Consider the following 22,346-nt stretch of genomic DNA (forward strand, 5'->3'; position numbering starts at 1 on the left):
TCGTCAAACTGCCCGGCTCGCTAAAGTTGGGAGGACTTTTAGCGAGCCAGTTTCAACCTCTCAGTACCTCTGTCAGACCCCGTTTCCCGGCTACCCTTGTGAACAGGAATCAGAGCTTAGCGCTAACGCTTTTATCGATTCAGGTGCCGATGGAAGCTTTCTTGATGCCGAGTTGGTGGAACAGCTGGGGCTTTCCAAGGAGCAATTGCGGAAGCCATTGAAGCGACCACTCTGAACGGCAGTAGTCTGGCACGTATCACGATGAGGACTGAACCGGTTAAGATGCGGTTGTCGGGGGAATCATTCTGAGATGATTTCATTCTTCATTCTGCCGTCTTCCCATGTTCCTCTGGTCCTTGGATACCCCTGGCTGAAGGAACACAATCCCACGTTCGATTGGGTGACGGGCAAGGTAACGAGTTGGAGCCTTGATTGTCATGCTAACTGTCTCAAGACTGCCTGCCCCCATTCGGTTCCCAGTCAGGTGATTGAGGCTGAACCCCCAGATTTGTCCCTGGTTCCCGAGACATATCACGATTTGGGGGAAGTTTTCAGTAAGCAGAGGGCTCTGTCACTCCCTCCCCACCGACCATATGATTGTGCCATCAACCTGGTCCCTGGAGCTGTCTACCCCAAGGGAAGGTTATACAGTATCTCCCGACCTGAACGTGAGGCGTTGGAGACCTACATCAAGGAGTCCCTAGCTGCTGGTCTCGTTCGTCCCTCGTCATCACCCCTGGGGGCAGGATTCTTCTTTGTGGGTAAGAAGGATGGCTCTCTTCGACCGTGTATTGATTATCGGGGGTTGAATGACATCACGGTCAAGAACAAGTATCCCCTGCCCTTGATGAGTTCTGCCTTCGACTCCTTACAGGGTGCTACGGTGTTCACCAAGCTAGACCTCACGCAATGCGTATCACCTGGTCCGGATCAGAGAGGGGGACGAGTGGTTGACGGGTTTCAATACACCGATGGGTCACTTGAGTATCAGGTGATGCCGTTTGGACTGACCAATGCTCCAGCGGTATTCCAGAGTATGGTGAACGACGTCCTGAGAGATATGATCGGTCTCTTTGTGTTTGTTTACCTGGATGACATTCTGATCTTCTCGAAGGAACCTTCCGACCACGTCCAGCATGTCCGGCAGGTTCTGCAGCGATTGTTGGAGAATCGCCTGTTCGTGAAGGCCGAGAAGTGCGAGTTTCACGCCCACACGACATCCTTTCTCGGGTACATCATCTCCAGGGGAGAGATTAGGATGGACCAGGAGAAGGTTAGAGCGGTTCTGGAATGGGTCCAGCCCGGTACGAGATTGCAGCTCCAGAGATTTTTGGGGTTTGCGAATTTCTACCGCAGATTCATCCGGGATTACAGCCGTGTGGCCGCTCCGTTAACTGCCTTGACTTCCAGTATCAGGACCTTCAAGTGGAATCCGGAGGCGGATCGAGCGTTTCTGGATTTGAAGAGGCGATTCACCAACGCACCGATTCTCTCTCAACCGGACACGGCCCGTCAGTTCGTCGTTGAAGTGGGACGCGCGTCTGATGTGGGAGTTGGCGCCATCCTGTCGCAGCGATGCTCCACGGACAGTAAACTCCATCCCTGCGCCTACTACTCTCGTCGCCTTTCGCCTGCGGAGAGGAATTACGATGTGGGTAACCGGGAGCTCTCGCGGTGAAACTTGCCTTGGAGGAGTGGCGCCACTGGTTGAGGGGGCGGAGCAACCGTTTATTGTCTGGACTGACCACAAGAATCTTGCTTACGTGCAATTGGCTAAACGTCTCAACTCCCGTCAGGCCAGGTGGGCGTTGTTTTTCGGACGATTCAAGTTTGCCCTGACGTTCCGACCTGGATCTAAGAACGGCAAGGCGGACGCCTTGTCCCGGATGTTCTCCAAGACGGAGGAGAGTGGGTCCAAGACCGAGACTATTCTCCCCCGGAACTGCGTCGTGGGAGCAGTTATGTGGAAGATTGAGGAGGAGGTGCTGGCGGCCCCTTCGGACTCAGGCCGTCCCGGTAACGGTCCACCCGGTCGGTTGTTTGTGCCTGAGTCGGTTCGTCCGGCTGTTCTCAAATGGTCCCACGCCAGCAAGATGGCTTGTCACCCTGGCGTGGCTCGGACAATGGCGTTTCTTCGCAGACGTTTTTGGTGGCCTGCCATGGCCGAGGATACTCGGGGGTTTGTTGCTGCCTGTCCAGTGTGTGCGCAGAATAAGAGTACCAATCGGCCCAGCTCTGGACTACTTCACCCCCTTCCTATTCCCGCGCGACCATGGTCGCATCTGGCCCTGGACTTCGTCACTGGGTTGCCCGCTTCTGAGGGGAACACGGTCGTTCTGACTATCGTGGACAGATTCAGCAAGTTCGCCCACTTTGTGCCAATTGCCAAGCTTCCGTCTGCCTCGGAGACGTCCGAGATCCTGGTTAGGGAGGTTTTCAGGGTCCACGGTTTGCCCAGTGATATCGTTTCCGACCGTGGCCCTCAGTTTACCTCTGCTGTCTGGAAGTCCTTCTGTTTGGCCATTGGAGCTACAGTCAGTCTCACATCTGGTTTTCACCCCCAATCCAATGGTCAGGCGGAGAGAGCCAACCAGAAGATGGAATCCACGCTACGCTGTCTGGTCTCTTCCAACCCCACCTCCTGGGTCTCTCAGTTGCCTTGGGTTGAGTATGCCCACAATACTCTTCCTACATCTGCCACTGGGATGTCTCCCTTCCAGTGCCTGTATGGCTACCAACCTCCCCTGTTTCCTTCTCAGGAGAAGGAGCTCTCAGTGCCTTCTGTTCAGGCCCATATTCGTCGTTGCCACCGGACCTGGCATCGGGCCAGAAAGGCACTCCTTAGGAGTTTCGGACCGGTATCAGCTCCAGGCGAATCGTCGCCGGATCCCCGCTCCCACCTATACCATCGGAGATAGGGTTTGGTTGGCCACACGGGATCTTCCGTTACGGACTGAGTCTAGGAAGTTGTTACCGAAGTTCATTGGTCCGTTTGTGGTGGAGAAGGTGATCAATCCAGTGGCAGTTCGACTCAAACTACCGAGGACGCTCAGAGTCCATCCCACCTTTCATGTCTCCTGCCTCAAGCCTGTCTTCCTCAGTCCTCTGTTGCCTCCTCCGCCTCCTCCTCCTCCTCCTCGGATGATCGGAGGTGGTCCTGCCTACACGGTGCGTCGCATCATGGATTCCAGACGGCGGGGCCGGGGTTTCCAGTATCTCGTGGACTGGGAGGGGTATGGCCCTGAGGAGAGGAGTTGGATTCCGGCGACAGGTCCTAGATGCGGACCTCATCAGTGACTTCTACCGCCTCCATCCTGGCGCTCCGGGAGTCCGCCCGGTGGCGTTGGCTCGGAGGGGGGTACTGTAACGATCCCGGCTGTCTGAGTCGGGTCCTGTCTGGTGACTAGTTTTTCCTGTTCGTAATCTCCAGTTTCCCGAGGGTTCGGGAACGCTCCGGGGAGCGCTCTTGTTTTCCGCACCTGCATCCCATCAGCAATCTGCACACCTGGTCCTGATCATCACCCTTCTTAGGCTCTGGCCGAACATCCAGTTCCTGCCGGATCGTTAGCCATGAACAGTATGTTTGTCAGCGTATCAGCCTTGAGTTCTAGCGTTAGTTTTTGTTGTTTTGCACCTTGTTGAATTGCTGTGTACTCACCTCCGTTTTGTTCTGTCTGCAGTATCTCACCCGGAACCTTCACCCAACCTCTGCCTGATGGTCGGCGGCTGCCGAGCCATGTCTGGACCTACCACTGCACCCTCAACAACCCATCCACGCCACCCGCTCTGTCCCTGGATTATTCAGCCTCACTCGGAAGTCAATTAATAAACACTCACCTTTTTCTCTAAGTACCTTGTCCTGGTCTGCTTCTGGGTTCTGGCGTAGTAAACCGTGACAAGGACAACAAATACAAATTCTATCTAGACACCTTTGCCCTAGAGTACACAAATAACTATTCCTACCTCGGCCTAAACATCAACAAGACAGACTAGGTACCTTCCACAAGGTGGTGAACGATCTAACAGATAAGGCAAGAAGGGCCTTCTACGCCATCAAAAGGAACATACAACTCGACATCCCAATTAGGATCTGGCTAAAAAGACTTCAGTTATAGACAATCAGTTATAGCAGCAATTGCTCTCTATGGTTGTGAGGTCTGGGGTCCACTCACCAACCAAGAATTCACAAAACAGGACAAACACCCAATTGAGACTCTACATACAGAATTCTGCTAAACATATACTTTGTGTACAACGCAAAACCCCAAACAATGCATGCAGAGCTGTTAAATTCTACAACCGCCTAAAAGGAAGCAATGCCCACACATTCCACCACAAAGCCTTCACCTACAGAGAGATGAACCTAGAGAAGAGTCCCCTCAGCCAGCTGGTTATGTTGCTCTATTCACAAACACAAACAGACCTCACAGAGCCCTAAGACAGCAACACAATTAAACCCAACCAAATTATGAGAAAACAAAAATATAACTATTTGACACATAAGTGTCATTATACACTGGAAAGAATCAACCGAAAAACAGAGCAAATTGGAATGCTATCTGGCCCTTAACAGAGAGTACACATTGGCAGAATACCTGTCCACTGTGACTGACCCAAAATGAAGAAAATCCTTGACTATGCACAGACTCAGTGATCATAGCCTTGCTATTGGGAGAGGCCGCCATAGGCAGACCTGGCTCTCGAGAGAAGACAGGCTATGTTCCCACTACCCACAAAATGAAGTGGAAACTGAGCTGCACCTCCAGACCTTCTGCCAAACGTATGACCACATTAGAGATACATATTTCCCACAGATCACACAGACCCACAAAGAATTTGAAAACAAATCAAACATTGATAAACTCCCATATCTGTTAGGCAAAATACTACAGTGTGCAATCACAGCAGCAAGATTTGTGGCCCGTTGCCATGAAAACAGGGCAACCAGTGGAGCTCAAACAACACTGTAAATACCACCAATATCTGTTTATTTATCTTCCACTACTACTCGTACTACAACTATTGGCACATTGCTAAAACACTGTACATAGCTGGTAATATAACACTTGAAATGTTTTTATATTTTTGAAACCGTTTTGAGTTCAATATTTTCTGTTACATTCTAATCGTTTTTGGTTGATGTTGTTTTGTGTCTTCTCACTTTTGTTTATTGTTTATTTCACTTGCTTTGGCAATGTAAACTTGTTTCCCATGCTAATGAAGCCCCTTTGAATTGAATAGAGGGAGAGGGGAGAGGGGAGAGGGGAGAGGGGAGAGGGGAGAGGGAGAGGGGAGAGGGGAGAGGGAGAGGGAAACTTAGGGAGAGGGGGAGAGGGGAGAGAGGAGAGAGGAGAGAGGAGAGGGGAGAGGGAGAGGGAAACTTAGGGAGAGGGGAGAGGGGAGAGGAGACTTGGGGAGAAGGGAAAGGGGAGAGGGGAACTTAGGGAGAGAGGAACTTAGGGAGAGGGGAGAGAGGAACTTAGGGAGAAGGGAGAGGGGAGAGGGGAACTTAGGGAGAGATGAACTTAGGGAGAAGGGATAGGGGAGAGGGGAGAGAGGAACTTAGGGAGAGAGGAAGTTAGGGATAAGGGAGAGGGGAGAGGGGAACTTAGGGAGAGAGGAACTTAGGGAGAAGGGAGAGGGGAGAGGGGAACTTAGGGAGAGAGGAACTTAGGGAGAGGGGAGAGAGGAACTTAGGGAGAGAGGAACTTAGGGAGAAGGGATAGGGGAGAGGGGAGAGAGGAACTTAGGGAGAGAGGAAGTTAGGGAGAGGGGAGAGGGGAACTTAGGGAGAGAGGAACTTAGGGAGAAGGGAGAGGGGAGAGGGAGATGGTAGAGGGGAGAGGGAGAGGGAAACTTAGGGAGAGGGGAGAGGGAGAGGGGAACTTAGGGAGAAGGGAGAGGGGAGAGAGGAACTTGGGGAGAAGGGAGAGGGGAGAGGGGAACTTAGGGAGAGAGGACCTTAGGGAGAGGGGAGAGAGGATCTTAGGGAGAAGGGAGAGGGGAGAGGGGAACTTAGGGAGAGAGGAACTTAGGGAGAAGGGATAGGGGAGAGGGGAGAGAGGAACTGTCATGAGAATTTCTATCTCTAATTCAACCTAAGCTTGAATCATTACCAGGGGTTGTAAGGCTCTGGTTTTAATCATAAATGATTCAAGGTCCACAACCAGCAAGAATGGTCCGTCCGTCCGTCCGTCTCATCTCTCCGTCCCCAAGTATGTCTAAACACCTGAGCCCAGGAACAATCCGCCGAGGGAGCTGAACATAAATACAATGGGATTTTATAATCCCACGTTGCTTGCTTATTGACATGTACCCCACCCGTTGGCTACGTCCCTAACCTTTATTTTGAATCCTACAGTCTGCCCTTCTCTGACTCCCATTTTGTAGGCCTCCCGTCCTTGACGGTCAGTATGTCGGGTCGCTTCTCTTCTCTTTTACTTCTTAACAATGGTAAGGGCATAGCGTAATTGGTGGTGGATCTTGACATATCAAGACCATTGCCGAGACTATGATGCAGCTCAAGTTACCCCCCTTCCCAAAAACCGCCAACCCCCTCCTGTCCTCAGTCTTTCTGCTTGGTATCACCCCATACTCACACCATGAGAACACACTACAGTGATGATAGGTCGGGGTAGGAGATCTTCGTTAACAGAGGTGATCCCCAGACCCTATTGGTGCAGTTCTTCTCTCTAACTCTGCATGGGTTCAGTGGTGCTTGTATGTGTTCTTACCTTTGCAGTGGGTAACGTGGACCCAGGTTGCTCTTTCTGCTATTCTAATGGCAAAGGCAGTGACCAATACAACCTGATAGGGCCCTTCCCAACAGGCCTGCTTCCAGTCTTTCTTCTTTAGGGACTGGATGCTCACCAGTCACCTGGTTAGATAGAGTGGGTCACCTTCTCCTTTAGTTCACCTGTGGGTCACAAAACCTCTGACATACCGCTCACATCAGTATTCTCTTTCTAGACTGTATCTAAATAAAATTTGTTTTTAAAAAAAAGTATTTGGTCCTCTCCTTCGTATATTATTTAATCCTACCATTAGCCTCTTCCCCCCTCTTGACACATAGTTCTGCTCATGTGTCAATATTACCACCTACCTAAACAATCACTTAGGTAATATTGGTAATTTATCATCCAATTGCCATCCCTTATTTATTTTTGAGACTGTCCCTTGCTTCATTATTGCTCCTCCCACTTCCTTTGTCTTTTATGGCGGCTAAATTCGACTTTCACCCAGTTCAGAATCAATAGTAATCCAATCAATCAATCTCTTATCTTGTAAAAACACTCATGTTTAGTTCAAACTCTGTTCTACCCCGGCCCTCCCGGGCTTGACCTGAAGACTGATGGTTGGACATGACAGGTCCATACTTAAATATTTCAAACCTAACACAAACCCCCCTTCATGCTGTAATCAATCAAGAAGATAGCAAAGGAGAGACAGGTTTTAGCCTGAACTCCGCTCAACCCTGGTGCCGCTCCCTTTACAATGTTTGAAGGGAGACAAAAGACAGCCATGGATTGAAGTAAGAGCAAGCTCTTCGACACTAGGTCACCTAAGTCTTCTGCCTAGCAACAAAGAATAAATTATATTATTATTATTACTGTATATTCCCAATTTACTATTACTTTAATCATTGCAACCTGTTGCATGATGTTTTTAAAATATAAACCTATTGTTTAATAACTTCATACTTATAACCAATGTTTATTCAATCCATCATCCTAATAGTAAAAATGATATCCCATTGTTCACGTAACGAAACCAAATTATCATTTTAGAATTCATCACTTATTATCATACACCACTGGTGTTACCCAACCTATACAGTAAAGTAATAACCATTTGAATTTATCAAAGCACTTCCTTTCAGTCAAGTATCTTAGACCTCTACTTGAAAGTCACCTACAAACAAGCAAGATTTCTGGCTCTCACAGACCTGTAACTTTTTCTTAAGAGGCTCTTTTGTCCTCCACTCGTTACCTGTATTAATGGCACCTGTTTGAACTTGTTATCAGTATAAAAGACACCTGTCCACAACCTCAAACAGTCACACTCCAAACTCCACTATGGCCAAGACCAAAGAGCTGTCAAAGGACACCAGAAACAAAATTGTAGACCTGCACCAGGCTGGGAAGACTGAATATGCAATAGGTAAGCAGCTTGGTTTGAAGAAATCAACTGTGGGAGCAATTATTAGGAAATGGAAGACATACAAGACCACTGATAATCTCCCTCGATCTGGGGCTCCACGCAAGATCTCACCCGTGGGGTCAAAATGATCACAAGAACGGTGAGCAAAAATCCCAGAACCACACGGGGGGACCTAGTGAAGGACCTGCAGAGAGCTGGGACCAAAGTAACAAAGCCTACCATCAGTAACACACTACGCCGCCAGGGACTCAAATCCTGCAATGCCAGACGTGTCCCCCTGCTTAAGCCAGTACATGTCCAGGCCCGTCTGAAGTTTGCTAGAGTGCATTTGGATGATCCAGAAGAGGATTGGGAGAATGTCATATGGTCAGATGGTAAAAACTCAACTCGTCGTGTTTGGAGGACAACGAATGCTGAGTTGCATCCAAAGAACACCATACCTACTGTGAAGCATGGGGGTGGAAACATCATGCTTTGGGGCTGTTTTTCTGCAAAGGGACCAGGACGACTGATCTGTGTAAAGGAAAGAATGAATGGGGCCATGTATCGTGAGATTTTGAGTGAAAACCTCCTTCCATCAGCAAGGGCATTGAAGATGAAACGTGGCTGGGTCTTTCAGCATGACAATGATCCCAAACACACCGCCCGGGCAACGAAGGAGTGGCTTCGTAAGAAGCATTTCAAGGTCCTGGAGTGGCCTAGCCAGTCTCCAGATCTCAACCCCATAGAAAATCTTTGGAGGGAGTTGAAAGTCTGTGTTGCCCAGCGACAGCCCCAAAACATCACTGCTCTAGAGGAGATCTGCATGGAGGAATGGGCCAAAATACCAGCAACAGTGTGTGAAAACCTTGTGAAGACTTACAGAAAACGTTTGACCTGTGGCATTGCCAACAAAGTGTATATAACAAAGTATTGAGAAACTTTTGTTATTGACCAAATACTTATTTTCCACCATAATTTGCAAATGAATTCATTAAAAATCCTACAATGTGATTTTCTGGATTATTTTTTCTCATTTTGTCTGTCATAGTTGACGTGTACCTATGATGACAATTACAGGCCTCTCTCATCTTTTTAAGTGGGAGAACTTGCACAATTGGTGGCTGACTAAACACTTTTTTTCCCCACTGTATATATCGTTAGAAATGTATAGGTATCTCTCAAATAATCACTTCGTGGTGTTTTTAGCCAATTCTTAATCGACACAAATCATTTCTTCAAACATTTTACCCGTGGAACCAAAAAATAGACTGTCATATCCCGGACACTGCCCTTTCCTTTATCCCTGCAGTCGCGATGGTTATGACCTGTTCTGTTACAGTATTTACACGGGGCCTTACACTCCCTGGCCAAATGTCCCTCTTTGTTACAGTTAAAGCACTTCCTCTTATCTCCTCCCCTATTCTACCTCCCTAATTTATTACAGCTCTCTAATCTCTTCAACTCCCTGTTTTTAAATTCTGTAGCTTTTTTCAACTCTTTCTCTCTATCCAGTTCTTCTCTTAGCCTGCCTATCGATGTGCCCTTGAGCAAGGCACCCAACCCTAATTGCTCCTGTAAGTTCTTTCTGTAAAACTTCCCGCTCTTTCTTACCTTTATTAGCCTCCCCCTCTTTCAACATTCCGGCTTGGCCGTCATATGGTGGGGGAGGGGCGGGGACCAGTCCTAATTTTCTCCTACACATGACAACGTTATCATCTGGGCTTTCTTTCCAAGCCTGCTCTACTAAAACTGGATGTAACCTTTCTGCCCTCTGCTCTGGGGGAGGCACTGAAACCTCAATTTTTACTTCATTTTCTCTCTGCATAATATATATTTTTTTCTGTCCTTCCTCTCTTCTTCGAGCTTCCAAAAGCCATACTCTCGCTGTCTCTAGCCCCTCCCCTCGCTGTTTTTTCAAATCCGTTCCACAGTTTAGCCTCTAATTTCTCCACATCGAGATGCCCAATAAATCCATACCTCTTCTCCCAAATGGATCCATAAAACATATTTCTTCGATCTCTTCCTAACATTCATCCCCCGTTAATTCTCGGACCTCTTTAGAATATTTATTCCCCATGGTAGCAAAATAAGAAATCCCCCCCTTTAGTAATAATTCAATCAATAATTATTTCCTTTGGGACTTATTAATAGTGCGACTTTTGAAGAATGTTATGATCTGCTTTTGTAATCAACCATTTAAATTATTCCACCCGTAATCCAGAGTTTTTAAACGGATGGGACAACCATTTTTTCTCACGCGACTTATTTTAGTCCCTTCCTTGAAACAATTATGACGTATTTCGATGGATCATTAGGTCTCACATTTATACAACCTTATACGATTTTTTGCTAACACTATCCGTAACCTAGAGGTCGTAACTGCTCCAGTTTCATGAAATAGACAGAGTTAGAGCAAATCCCCAGATGTTTTTGACTCTCGACTTGTTTAATGTATCTATCTGACACGACGATAATTATCCCCCTTCCTGTTTATATTGTAAAGACTGTATCTCATACAATCTCAACATTAACTAGATTATTTTGGTAATAGCTATTCACCTAGGGTCAATTTCGGACCCCCCTTCCTTCCTTTATAATAATTATTATTTCCTTTGAGATTTTGGTAACTATTCTCTGCCCTTCACAATAATTACTATTCTTATACAAGTTCAAATAATTACACCAAAATCCATGAATAAAAATTACTGACCTCCTCCTTGCAGTCGGGATTAAATCCTTTTTTCTCGTCAACGTCTCTATCGTTCATAAGATTAATCACCGGCCTGTTTATAACCTTAATGTCGAAGGCCAGGTCTATTCTGTACGGATGCTATCATCCGCCCGTGCACGGTTTCGGTGTCCTTAGAACGACAAAGACGTATTTTTGAGATCCAGCTCGAAGGACCACTTGTCATGAGAATTTCTATCTCTAATTCAACCTAAGCTTGAATCATTACCAGGGGTTGTAAGGCTCTGGTTTTAATCATAAATGATTCAAGGTCCACAACCAGCAAGAATGATCTGTATTTTTAATCATGGAGAGCTCTGCCGCCAAAAAACATACATACAGCTTTATACCCCTTGACAAACAAAGGCACTTTGCTCCGCCCACCTTTAGGAGGCTTTTTTTTACCCGTTTTCTCAGTCCCCTTCACCCTGGAATGTTTAGTCCCGCCCCCCTCTGTTAGTGGGTTGCCACTACATTATAACTCTAACACCGTTCACACATTTATACTGTATTTGGGGTGAAATCCTTTAGTCATTATTCTTAAAATACAAATTAATCTATCAGGAATTTAGGGAGAGAGGAAGTTAGGGAGAAGGGAGAAGGGAGAGAGGAGAGGGGAACTTAGGGAGAGAGGAACTTAGGGAGAAGGGAGAGAGGAGAGGGGAACTTAGGGAAAGAGGAACTTAGGGAGAGGGGAGAGAGGAACTTAGGGAGAAGGGAGAGGGGAACTTAGGGAGAGAGGAATTTAGGGAGAAGGGATAGGGGAGAGGGGAGAGAGGAACATAGGGAGAGAGGAAGTTAGGGAGAAGGGAGAGGGGAGAGGGGAGAGGGGAACTTAGGGAGAGAGGAACTTACTGAGAAGGGAGAGGGGAGAGGGGAGATGGGAGAGGGGAGAGAGGAACTTAGGGAGAAGGGAGAGGGGAGAGGGGAACTTAGGGAGAGAGGAACTTAGGGAGACGGGAGAGGGGAACTTAGGGAGGGAGGAACTTAGGGAGAGGGGAGAGGGGAGAAGGGAGAGGGGAACTTAGGGAGAAAGAAACTTAGGGAGAAGGGAGCACTCTAAAAGTAGACACTGAAAGCAGACACAGTGTCGCATAGTGTCTTCTCACTTTTGTTTATTGTTTATTTCACTTGCTTTGGCAATGTAAACTTGTTTCCCATGCCAATGAAGCCCCTTTGAATTGAATAGAGGGAGAGGGGAGAGGGGAGAGGGGAGAGTGGAGAGGGGAGAGGGAAACTTAGGGAGAGGGAGAGGGGAACTTAGGGAGAAGGGAGAGGGGAGAGAGGAACTTAGGGAGAAGGGAGAGGGGAGAGAGGAACTTGGGGAGAAGGGAGAGGGGAGAGGGGAACTTAGGGAGAGAGGACTTAGGGAGAGGGGAGAGAGGAACTTGGGGAGAAGGGAGAAGGGAGAGGGGAACTTAGGGAGAGAGGACTTAGGGAGAGGGGAGAGAGGAACTTAGGGAGAAGGGAGAGGGGAGAGGGGAACTTAGGGAGAGAGGAACTTAGGGAGAAGGGATAGGGGAGAAAGGAACTTAGGGAGAGAGGAAGTTAGGGAGAAGGGAGAGGGGAGAGGGGAACTTAGTGAGAGAGGAAGTTAGGGAGAAGGGAGAGGGGAGAGGGGAACTTAGGGAGAGAGGAACGTAGGGAGAGGGGAGAGAGGAACTTAGGGAGAAGGGAGAGGGGAGAGGGGAACTTAGGGAGAGAGGAACTTAGGGAGAAGGGATAGGGGAGAGGGGAGAGAGGAACTTAGGGAGAGAGGAAGTTAGGGAGAAGGGAGAGGAGAGAGGGGAGAGGGGAGAGGGGAACTTAGGGAGAGAGGAACTTAGGGAGAAGGGAGAGGGGAGAGGGGAACTTAGGGAGAGAGGAACTTAGGGAGACGGGAGAGGGGAACTTAGGGAGAGAGGAACTTAGGGAGAGGGGAGAAGGGAGAGGGAACTTAGGGAGAAGGGAGCACTCTAAAAGTAGACACTAAAAGCAGACACAGTGTCGCATAGCTAATGGTGTGGTCAGGGCCCAAAGAGTTCCAGACACACTACAATGAGCCCATTACAATGAGTTCTGCTCACCTTCAGAACCCCTCCTGTCGAACAGTTAGAAGGTTACAAGTCATCTCAGCACATTAGGACAAATTGTGTTGGCCCTTTATTGCCCCTCACCTCCTAAATAAGTGTCATTATACGCCGGTAAGCCAGTGAATCAAGTGCGGTCTATAAAAGAGGACTTTATCTGTGTTAAAATGCACGACTGCTACAATAATGATATACAGCCTAAATAAATTAAAGCTGAACAACATCTGTTGACTCAAAACAACGAAAATGAAAATGATTTATTGTATCTCATATCATGGTGCCATTGTCCTGGTGAGTGTTGTGTAGGCATAATGTGTATTGTGTATTGGATTGTGGCCCGGCTATGAACGTTTCAGTTCGAAGACTATTGGCTATTGATGCTTGCCAGTGGGAGCCACAGTAACTGCATACAATGGTACCTTAATCCCTACCATTTTATCAACTTTTCTCCACATCCCATGTCCCCATGTGCATGATGGACATCTGAGAGATGTGTTACAAACACTGGGGAGCGATTTATCACACAAAACACAACAGTTGTCTGTTGTTCTGCCACCTTCCAGATTAGCCTGCAGGCACATTACAGGCAGACGCCATGCCATTGGGATCCATCTCACAGACAGACCTGACAAAGCCCAGGCCCATTATCATATCAGTAAAAGCCATTTTCAGAAACGCAATGACACAGGTTATCACTAATTCACTAGAATGCATTAAGCCCACACTGCTACAGGACTGTGCTTAAACAAACCCATTATATCCCCCATAACCGCCTCACAGCAAGCTGCCGTCACGTGATCGCATCCAATCAATGGTCATAATGACAACACTAGCCAAAGGGAAAGATCCTCAAATACCATCTTTACTTTGACCATTTCCATCACAAGCAAGTCATTCTCAGCCCTTCACTCGAAGGACAATTTATGCGTATCAATAAGGCGAAATGTCTGTTGTTGCCATTATCTGATTCACTGCTTGGGCAAAACCCCTTCTCTTTTCTCCTCTCATCTCTACAGTAGAAGAAGGCACTGAGAGATCAGAGAGTCTCTGCACCTCTGACTTAACAGAGCAGTGAGGAACACTGACTCTTCCTCCCACTCCACTGAAGGTCAGATTTGCAGGCTTGTTAAACACAGTTTCTCTGTGTTTTTCCCTTTTGTATGGCAATGTAATGTTGGCCTGGCAGATGGTGTTGAGACCATCCAACAGAAATAACACACTGTGTTTTAACGTCCCCCTCTCTTTGTCATCACAGATATTGTATATGAGTCATGATTATTTGTACAGAGAAGCATCCTTACATCACAGGATTCACATCAGCTACTTTGCTTTAATTGCTTGAATTGATTTAACAAGTTATTACATTTGATTTTGCTTGCCACTGTTACTGCAACAGTGAGCCAATGGTGAGCTGGGAGTGAGATCAATAGGATGATGAATAGGTGAACCCTACCGTGATGGTGGATTTCCCAGCGTACTTTGCGTACTTTAGGAATAAAGGCTTCATCATCTTCTTCTGGGCTACAATCTGTGGACACAGGAAAACTATGAATGACTGGTGACTAGTGAAGCAGTGAGAAGTATTACAGGACAATTAGTATGAAAGCAGTTTGAGAGCAGTATGAGGAGGACTGGTGACCTCTAACCTTTACCCCCTGACCTCTACTAAGTAAGTGTTGTTGGGGAGCAGCAGCTCGGCACACTGATCATACAGTGGCTCTCTGTTCCATTCAGTTTATGTGTGGTGAGTGATTTGATTAGACATAAGAAATGATACATTGGATAACTGAGTGGAAGGGTCAGACATTCAGTACAGGACCTGGCCGAGCGTACACTCCACCCCACCCAGGGAAGTCGTCATCAGCGGTGCCAATACTGTGGGTGCCATGGATGTCGTAGACCTCGAACCGCAGCTTCTGCACTTCCTCAAAGTAGTAGTCCAGGGTGAAGACCTTGGCAAAGACCGGGTGCAGGTTGCTCTTGATCACCTCTGTCCTGTCAAGCTGAAGCGACAAGAGGGGAGAAAAAGGCACTGTATTAGAATGTAGATGTGGACACGTTGTTGGATTTTACTGGAGAAACTCGGACCTCCAACTCAAGGTCTCTCTAATGAGAGCTTCCTACCAATTAAACATCAAAAGTGCAGTTTTATATGCAATGTACATCCGTATGGATGGGACATGGTGATGCATTCATGGGCACATGGGAATGCAGGAAGTATAGCCAAAGACCAGTCTGCACCTGCATCACTGCTACAGCCACTGTTGGCGTTCTTGTTTGTTTACCTGTTGATTAGACCAAAATCTACATCTTGTGAAGCTCTTGTTCAGAGAGTGACAGCAGATAGGATTTTAGTGGACTGAGGGCTTAGAGCTCAGCACACACACAGCTCATCCATTGGCATGCTTGGACGTTCATACACCTGTTTATCTAATACACCTGGTTCATGTCTGAACTCTCCACATCTCCACCTGCTTTCAGTGGAGCACAGAGGCTGTGTTTACACAGGCAGCCCAATTCTGATCTTTGACCAATCAAATCAGCTCTTTTGCCAATATTTGGGCAAAATATCAGAATTTGGCTGCCTATGTAAACCCAGCCAGAGTGTACCAGCACCCAGACAAATGATGTCCCATTCAGTAGCATCCAACATCCAATTATGTCCAGTACCAGATAAATTATTCCTTATAATTTAACTCCAAACTAGGAATATTGAGGGGAGCCTACTCATCATCAAAAGCATATGTGTTCCCTAAAGATGCTATCAGTAAATTAAAGGGACCTAAAAAGCTGTGTTTGAACCATGGTTTAAGTGTTTCATGGTTTAAGTGAATCAATGGATTTCCAAATGGAGCTATTGAAAAGGCATATAAAAAAATAATTCAAGCCTAAGGCAACTGTCAATCTAAATCCGCTAAGGAAACGTAAAAAGCCATAAATCTTTCACTCTCATTTTCCTCCATTTATTTGAATTTGAGGAAAAAGTTGTGACGGTAAAACAGAAGATAAAGTCAGAAAGTCATCAAACACAGGTAGTTAAATATAAAAGGCAATTTTACATAATCTCTGTAGTTTGACCTGAAAAAGAAATACTCTAGAGATTGCCATCAATCTCAATCCAGGCCTAGCCATCAATCTCACTAACAACTTTACCAAAGCCAAATCCCACCCGTCCATAGAGCACAAATCAAGAATGAAGTTCCCTGATCAGCAGCTCTGTCAAGGCTCTCTAAAGTCAACATGGGCCCCACACATCAAACACCATGAACATACATGGCACATACAGTACACACATGCACTTCCACATTAACATTCAGATATTCATGAGTTAATCCTACTGCTTTGCCTCATGCTGTTGGTCTTGAGCTGATGAGAATGTGCGCGCACACACACACACACACACACACACACAATGGTTGAGGAGAAGCAACAGAGTAAGTATGCACCTTTTCTCACTATCAATCACTGTGGAATAAAGTGTCTAGTCTGCCAGTCCTAATCAAAGACACCTCAAGAGTGTTAAAGACAATGTTATTAAGTGTACTAATACAGGTGACCTGATGAATGGGGGTGTGTTGTCTTGTTATTCATTATTGACCTTCCAAAAAGTACAAAGAGTGGTTAATTTCTCAGGAGATTACAAAGAGTGGTTAATTTCTTAGGAGATAACAGCTAAGACATGTTTTAATTAGACCCTTCTCTCACTGTTTCTCTCATTCTCTCTCATTTTCTATTGCTGTCTTTCTCTCTCTCAATCTCTTTCTGTGCTATCTGGTTGGGCAGATTTGTGAACACGGACAAGTTCGTTTCCGTGTGTAATGAAAGCTACCCAGAGCCACAGAGGAAGGGCTGTGCCTGTGTGATGAAAGCTACCAGAGCCACAGAGGAAGGGCCGTGCCTGTGTGATGAAAGCTACCAGAGCCACAGAGGAAGGGCCGTGCCTGTGTGATGCCTACCCCTGTGATGCCCATTCATCTGGGGTGGCAGGGAGAGTCTACAGAGAGGTGACTGTCTGACGTAGGGAGGGATCTCTGAGGTCCCAGGGAGTCAGCTCCCTCTCTCCTCCCTCTCTCCCGCTTGCCAGTAGCATACCACCCTGCATCCCACTGCTGGCTTTCCTCTGAAGCTAAGCAGGGTCGGTCCTGGATGGGAGACCAGATACTGCTGGAAGTGAGGTTGGAGGGCCAGTAGGGGGCACTCTGGCCTAAGGAGCTCCCAATAGAGTACCACAGTATGAGTCATAATACCCATAAAACCTAGTGGTCAAACAAGGAAATGGTTCCAATTGTTTTTCCACCATTCATTTTTCCCCTAGGGGATTTTAGAAACACTTAAAATAAGGGCTGTGTTTCATGTAGGCTTACCCTGGCGAGACGTTTTGATAACCATGTAAAACTCTCTAGGACGAGGTGGCTTTTATCAATATATTTGCCTGTATTTACCTCCCCAAAATTAAATGCTTCTTAGCTGCTAATGTGGCTATCATAAAGAACTACAAATGCCATGATGATTTGGAGGAGACTGCCTAATTGAGGTAAATGTAAGAATCTCTGGATTAACTATCTAATGTTAGCTCAATTTAGGAATGAATAAATTGGCTAAATTTCTTTAAATTGACAATTCTGTGAACTGTTTTGTGCAAGTTTTAAATTGACACAATCCCTGTTAGCAAAGGTGTCAGCTAGAGATGACGTGCAGGAGCTTGCAGGGATTTGTAGTCTTGCATTATGTCTACTTTGATGTTAATTAGCATTTTCGAATCTGAGAGTAAATAGAGCTGAATATATTGATAAAAGTCACCTTGTCCGAGAGAGATTTACATGGTTATCAAAAAGTCACGCCAGGGTAAGCCTACACGAAACACAGCCCTTATTTTAAATGTTTCTAAAATTCCCTATGGGGAAAAATGAATGGTGGAAAAATGATTGGAACCATTTCCCTGTTTGACCGCTAGGTTTTATGGGTATTATGACACCTCTACTGTGGGGCTCTATGCCCCAGGGCAGTGAAGGGGACATTTCCCTGCGTAGGGTCTTTCAGATGGGATTTTAAACGGGTGTCCTGACTCTCTGTGGCCATTAAAAATCCCATGGCACTTATCGTAAGTGTAGGGGTGTAATGCCACGTTCAAAACAACTGGGAACTCAGAACTCTCCGACTTCAGTGTGTTCAAAACAACTGGGAACTCTGAAAAAAACTAGCTCCAACCGGGAAAAATCTTTTTGAACGGTCATCCAACTCAGAATTCCAAGTCGGAGACTCTGGCATCTTTCTAGAGCTACGACCTTCTGACCTGAAGATAACTGACGTCAGGATTTGACCTCGTTTTCTTCCCCCACGAGTTCCCAGTTGTCTTGAAAGCACCATTAACCCCAATGTCGTGGCTAAATTCCCAACCTGGCTCCATTCCATAACGGCCACCTAATCATCCCCATCATTCCTAATTGGCATATATCACTCCTCACCTCTCCACCTGATACAGTGGCTTGCGAAAGTATTCAACCCCCTTGGCATTTTAACTATTTTGTTGCCTTACAACCTGGAATTAAAATGAATTTTTTGGGGGTTTATATAATTTGATTTACACAACATGCCTACCACTTTGAAGATGCAAAATTTTAAAAAATTGTGAAGCAAACAAGAAATAAGACAAAAAAACTGAAAACTTGAGCGTGCATAACTATTCACCCCGCCAAAGTCAATACTTTGTAGAGCCACCTTTTGCAGCAATTACAGCTGCAAGTCTCTTGATGTATGTCTCTATAAGCTTGTCACATATAGCCACTGGGATTTTTGCCAATTCTTCAAGGCAAAACTGCTCCAGCTCCTTCAAGTTGGATGGGTTCCGCTGGTGTACAGCAATCTTTAAGTCATACCACAGATTCTCAATTGGATTGAGCTGGGCTTTGACTAGGCCATTCCAAGACATTTAAATGTTTCCCCTTATACCACTCGAGTGTTGCTTTAGCAGTATGCTTAGGGTCATTGTCCTGCTGGAAGGTGAACCTCCATCCCAGTCTCAAATCTCTGGAAGACAAACAGGTTTCCCTCAAGAATTTCCCTGTATTTAGCGCCATGCATCATTCCTTCAATTCTGACCAGTTTCCCAGTCCCTGCCGATGAAAAACATCCACCCAGCATGATGCTGCCACCACCATGCTTCACTGTGGGGATGGTGTTCTCGGGATGATGAGAGGTGTTGGGTTTGTGCCAGACATAGCGTTTTCCTTGATGGCCAAAAAGCTAAATTTTAGTCTCATCTGACCAGAGTACCCTCTTCCATATGTTATGGGATTCTCCCAAATGCCTTTTGGCGAACACCAAACGTGTTTGCTTATTTTTTTTCTTTAAGTAATGGCTTTTTTCTGGCCGCTCTTCCATAAAGCCCAGCTCTGTGGAGTGTACGGCTTAAAGTGGTCCTATGGACAGATACTCCAATCTCCACTGTGGAGCTTTGCAGCTCCTTCAGGGTTATCTTTGGTGTCTTTGTTGCCGCTCTGATTAATCCCCTCCTTGCCTGGTCCGTTAGTTTTGGTGGGCGGCCCTCTCTTGGCAGGTTTGTTGTGGTGCCATATTCTTTCAATGTTTTTGTAATGGATTTAATGGTGCTCCATGGGATGTTCAAAGTTTCAGATATTTTTTTAGAACCCAACCTAACCCTGTACTTTTCCACAACTTTGTCCCTGACCTGTTTGGAGAGATCCTTGGTCTTCATGTGGCCGCTTGTTTGGTGGTGCCCCTTGCTTGGTGGTGTTGCAGACACTGGGGCCTTTCAGAACAGGTGTATATATACTGAGATCATGTGACAGATCATGTGACACTTAGATTGCACACAGGTGGACTTTATTTAACTAATTATGTGACTTCTGAAGGTAATTGGTTGCACCAGATCTTTTTTAGGGTCTTCATAGCAAAGGGGGTGAATACATATGCACGCACCACTTTTCCGTTATTTATTTTTTAGAACTTTTTGAAACAAGTAATTTTTTTCATTCCACTTCACCAATTTTGACTATTTTGTGTATGTCCATTACATGAAATCCAAATAAAAATCAATTTCAATTACAGGTTGTAATGCAACAAAGGAGGAAAAATGCCAAGGGGGATGAATACTTTTGCAAGGCACTGTATATGATGTGAGGTGAGCGTTCTGGCACAAAATGGTCGCTGTGCATTATCCAGGTGGGTGCTGCACATTGGTGGTGGATGAGGTGAGTTTCCCCATACAATGTAAAGTGCTTTGAGTACCTCAGTTGGTATAAAATAGCTATATAAATCCAATCAATTATTATTATTCTCCTTCCAGTCCTTTAAAACAGGGCTTTGCATCTGTGGCTCTGGTAGTGAACTCATTGATACCCAACAGAGAACAGAGGAATCTCATTTGGTAATTTTCATACAGCGAAGGTTGTATCAGTGACAAACACTAGAATGGAAAACCGCTACAGGTGGAGGGGGATTCAGAGATGAAAAATGTGAGTCGATTCCTTGATACCTAACTTTTATAAAATAAGTATAATCACATCGTCAACTAAAAAAGTTATGAGGGTTTGTCCTTGTGTCCATCGAAGCACTGCTGCAACGCGTTATATTTTACAGTGAAGGCTGCAGAAGCAAACTCCTTTGCAGTGGCGACCCGTCATTTAGTGCATGTGGAGCAGAGCCCCACATTTTTAGCAAAAAAATTAAATTATAATAATACATTTAATACGCGCCTGTTTTAAATGGTATTTTGCAAACAATGTAAAAAATATATATAAAAATTAATCTTTGAGTTAAAGCCTCCATACAAACATGGTCTCTTTTTTGCTTTATTGAGTAAGGCAGCTCCAAAATGCATGTGTTTCAGCCTAGTATAGTATCTGAAGATTATGCCTTTGTTAAATGTTTTTCATGAAGAAATAGAATGTTGTTTATGGTAGTATCAAGAGGGAATGTTTTAGGTGTAATACCACATACCACAGACAGGGGGTGGGTTGTAGACAGGGGAGACTGGTGATTGGCCAGAAGAGGGGGCATCAGTGTTTATAAATAGGGGTTAAACGATGAGACGTTAGAGCAGCCATTAGAATTGGAGGACACTGCTCTCCAGACCCTGCAAGTCTGTTACTCATGCTGAAGCTTGTGGTCTGAATAAACCTTATGATCAATGTTCAGTATGAGCAGACTCCTTTTGTTCATCAGCAATAATTGCCACCATTCATCATATACTACATAATGGCGAGCTTGCCAGGAGGGATGATGCAATCCTTCTTTGCTGCATTTGGAGTCGCCAAGCTAACTCAAGCTAACTTCGGTCTGGAGTCATGACCCGACCAAACACAGCTAAGTTGTTGGTTTTGTTACTGCTTGTGTACACTGGAGGAATGTACCCTTATGACTGTGCCTTAGGTGGTGTTTTTGCTGATGACTGGGGTCTGGCTAATCATTATACAAATTTTAAAAATTGTTTATAGAGATGTGTTGCTTGAATAGTAAGTCAAGAACAGTCGGGGCCAAGATATGTATACAATTTTAGAGCATTGCAGGTTTAGATAAGCCCTCGTGACGAGGCGACCACAGGGTGGGCCAAAATCCTGGACATGCGTTATGAGTGTTCAGGTTCAGTCTGGGACTGGGGGTTGGTGGGACATTTCTTGGGGATGGCTTACTCAACTTCTGTTCGACGGGATAGTTGCATTGGGGGGGATCGCTCACTGAAATAGCCATACCCACGGCAGAATAAATTTAGGGCAAACGAAACAGTACTCAATTAAAGGAACGCAATGCTGGGTTTTGTTACATGTTGTAGGCCGCAGTTAGCGAAAGGCTAATGCTAAAGGCTAATTGTGTTGCGTGCTACATGATAATCTCAACCTTAGAGGTCCACTGCGATGGATTCAAGCCTCTTAAACTTGTTTGTATGTGGTGGAACTGAAAGTTTTACGCAAATGTGAGCTCTGTTATGTGTAATTGTGTGAGTATAACGTATAAAATAGTGACGCTGTAGCGTAATGCTATCGGTCTATTGTGTGGGAAGCATGGGCTTAAGGGGATGTGCGCATGCGTGTGATTTTACGGGGCTAAACTACAACATGTGTTTATGTGCTAAGCCTACAAAGCACGGCATTATGGGTAAGGGTCATAGGTCCCCCCAAGGGACAATAGTCACAGAATAGAGAGATTTTGGGAAAAATCTCCTAGGTGTTAAACGGCTGTTGTTCGAACGTGAAACTATTTGGCGAGATGTAGTAAAGTTATAAATCAAATATATGTTGACGGAGTATAATTAATTAAAGTAAAAGACGATTAAAATTAAATGAAATGTTTTGGAGCGATCTATTTAATAAATGTATGGGCATGTGTTTAATTTTGCGACATTACACTACAGAACGGGGGAGTTGGAGTTTATGGCATGAGATTAGGGA

The 22,346-nt window shown here is 45.7% G+C and overlaps 1 protein-coding gene across 1 annotated transcript in view; it reads right to left on the reverse strand.

Annotated features, from left to right (window-relative positions):
- Positions 1-22,346, reverse strand: part of LOC121556353 (copine-7) — a 72,430-nt gene that overhangs the window by 28,884 nt on the left and 21,200 nt on the right. Inside the window, 3 exon segments of the mRNA XM_045210100.1 lie at positions 14,393-14,467; positions 14,759-14,788; positions 14,790-14,942. Coding sequence (XP_045066035.1) covers positions 14,393-14,467; positions 14,759-14,788; positions 14,790-14,942 — 258 coding nt within the window.

This window comes from Coregonus clupeaformis, chromosome 33 (assembly GCF_020615455.1).
Source record: "Coregonus clupeaformis isolate EN_2021a chromosome 33, ASM2061545v1, whole genome shotgun sequence".
Taxonomy (NCBI): Eukaryota; Metazoa; Chordata; class Actinopteri; order Salmoniformes; family Salmonidae; genus Coregonus; species Coregonus clupeaformis.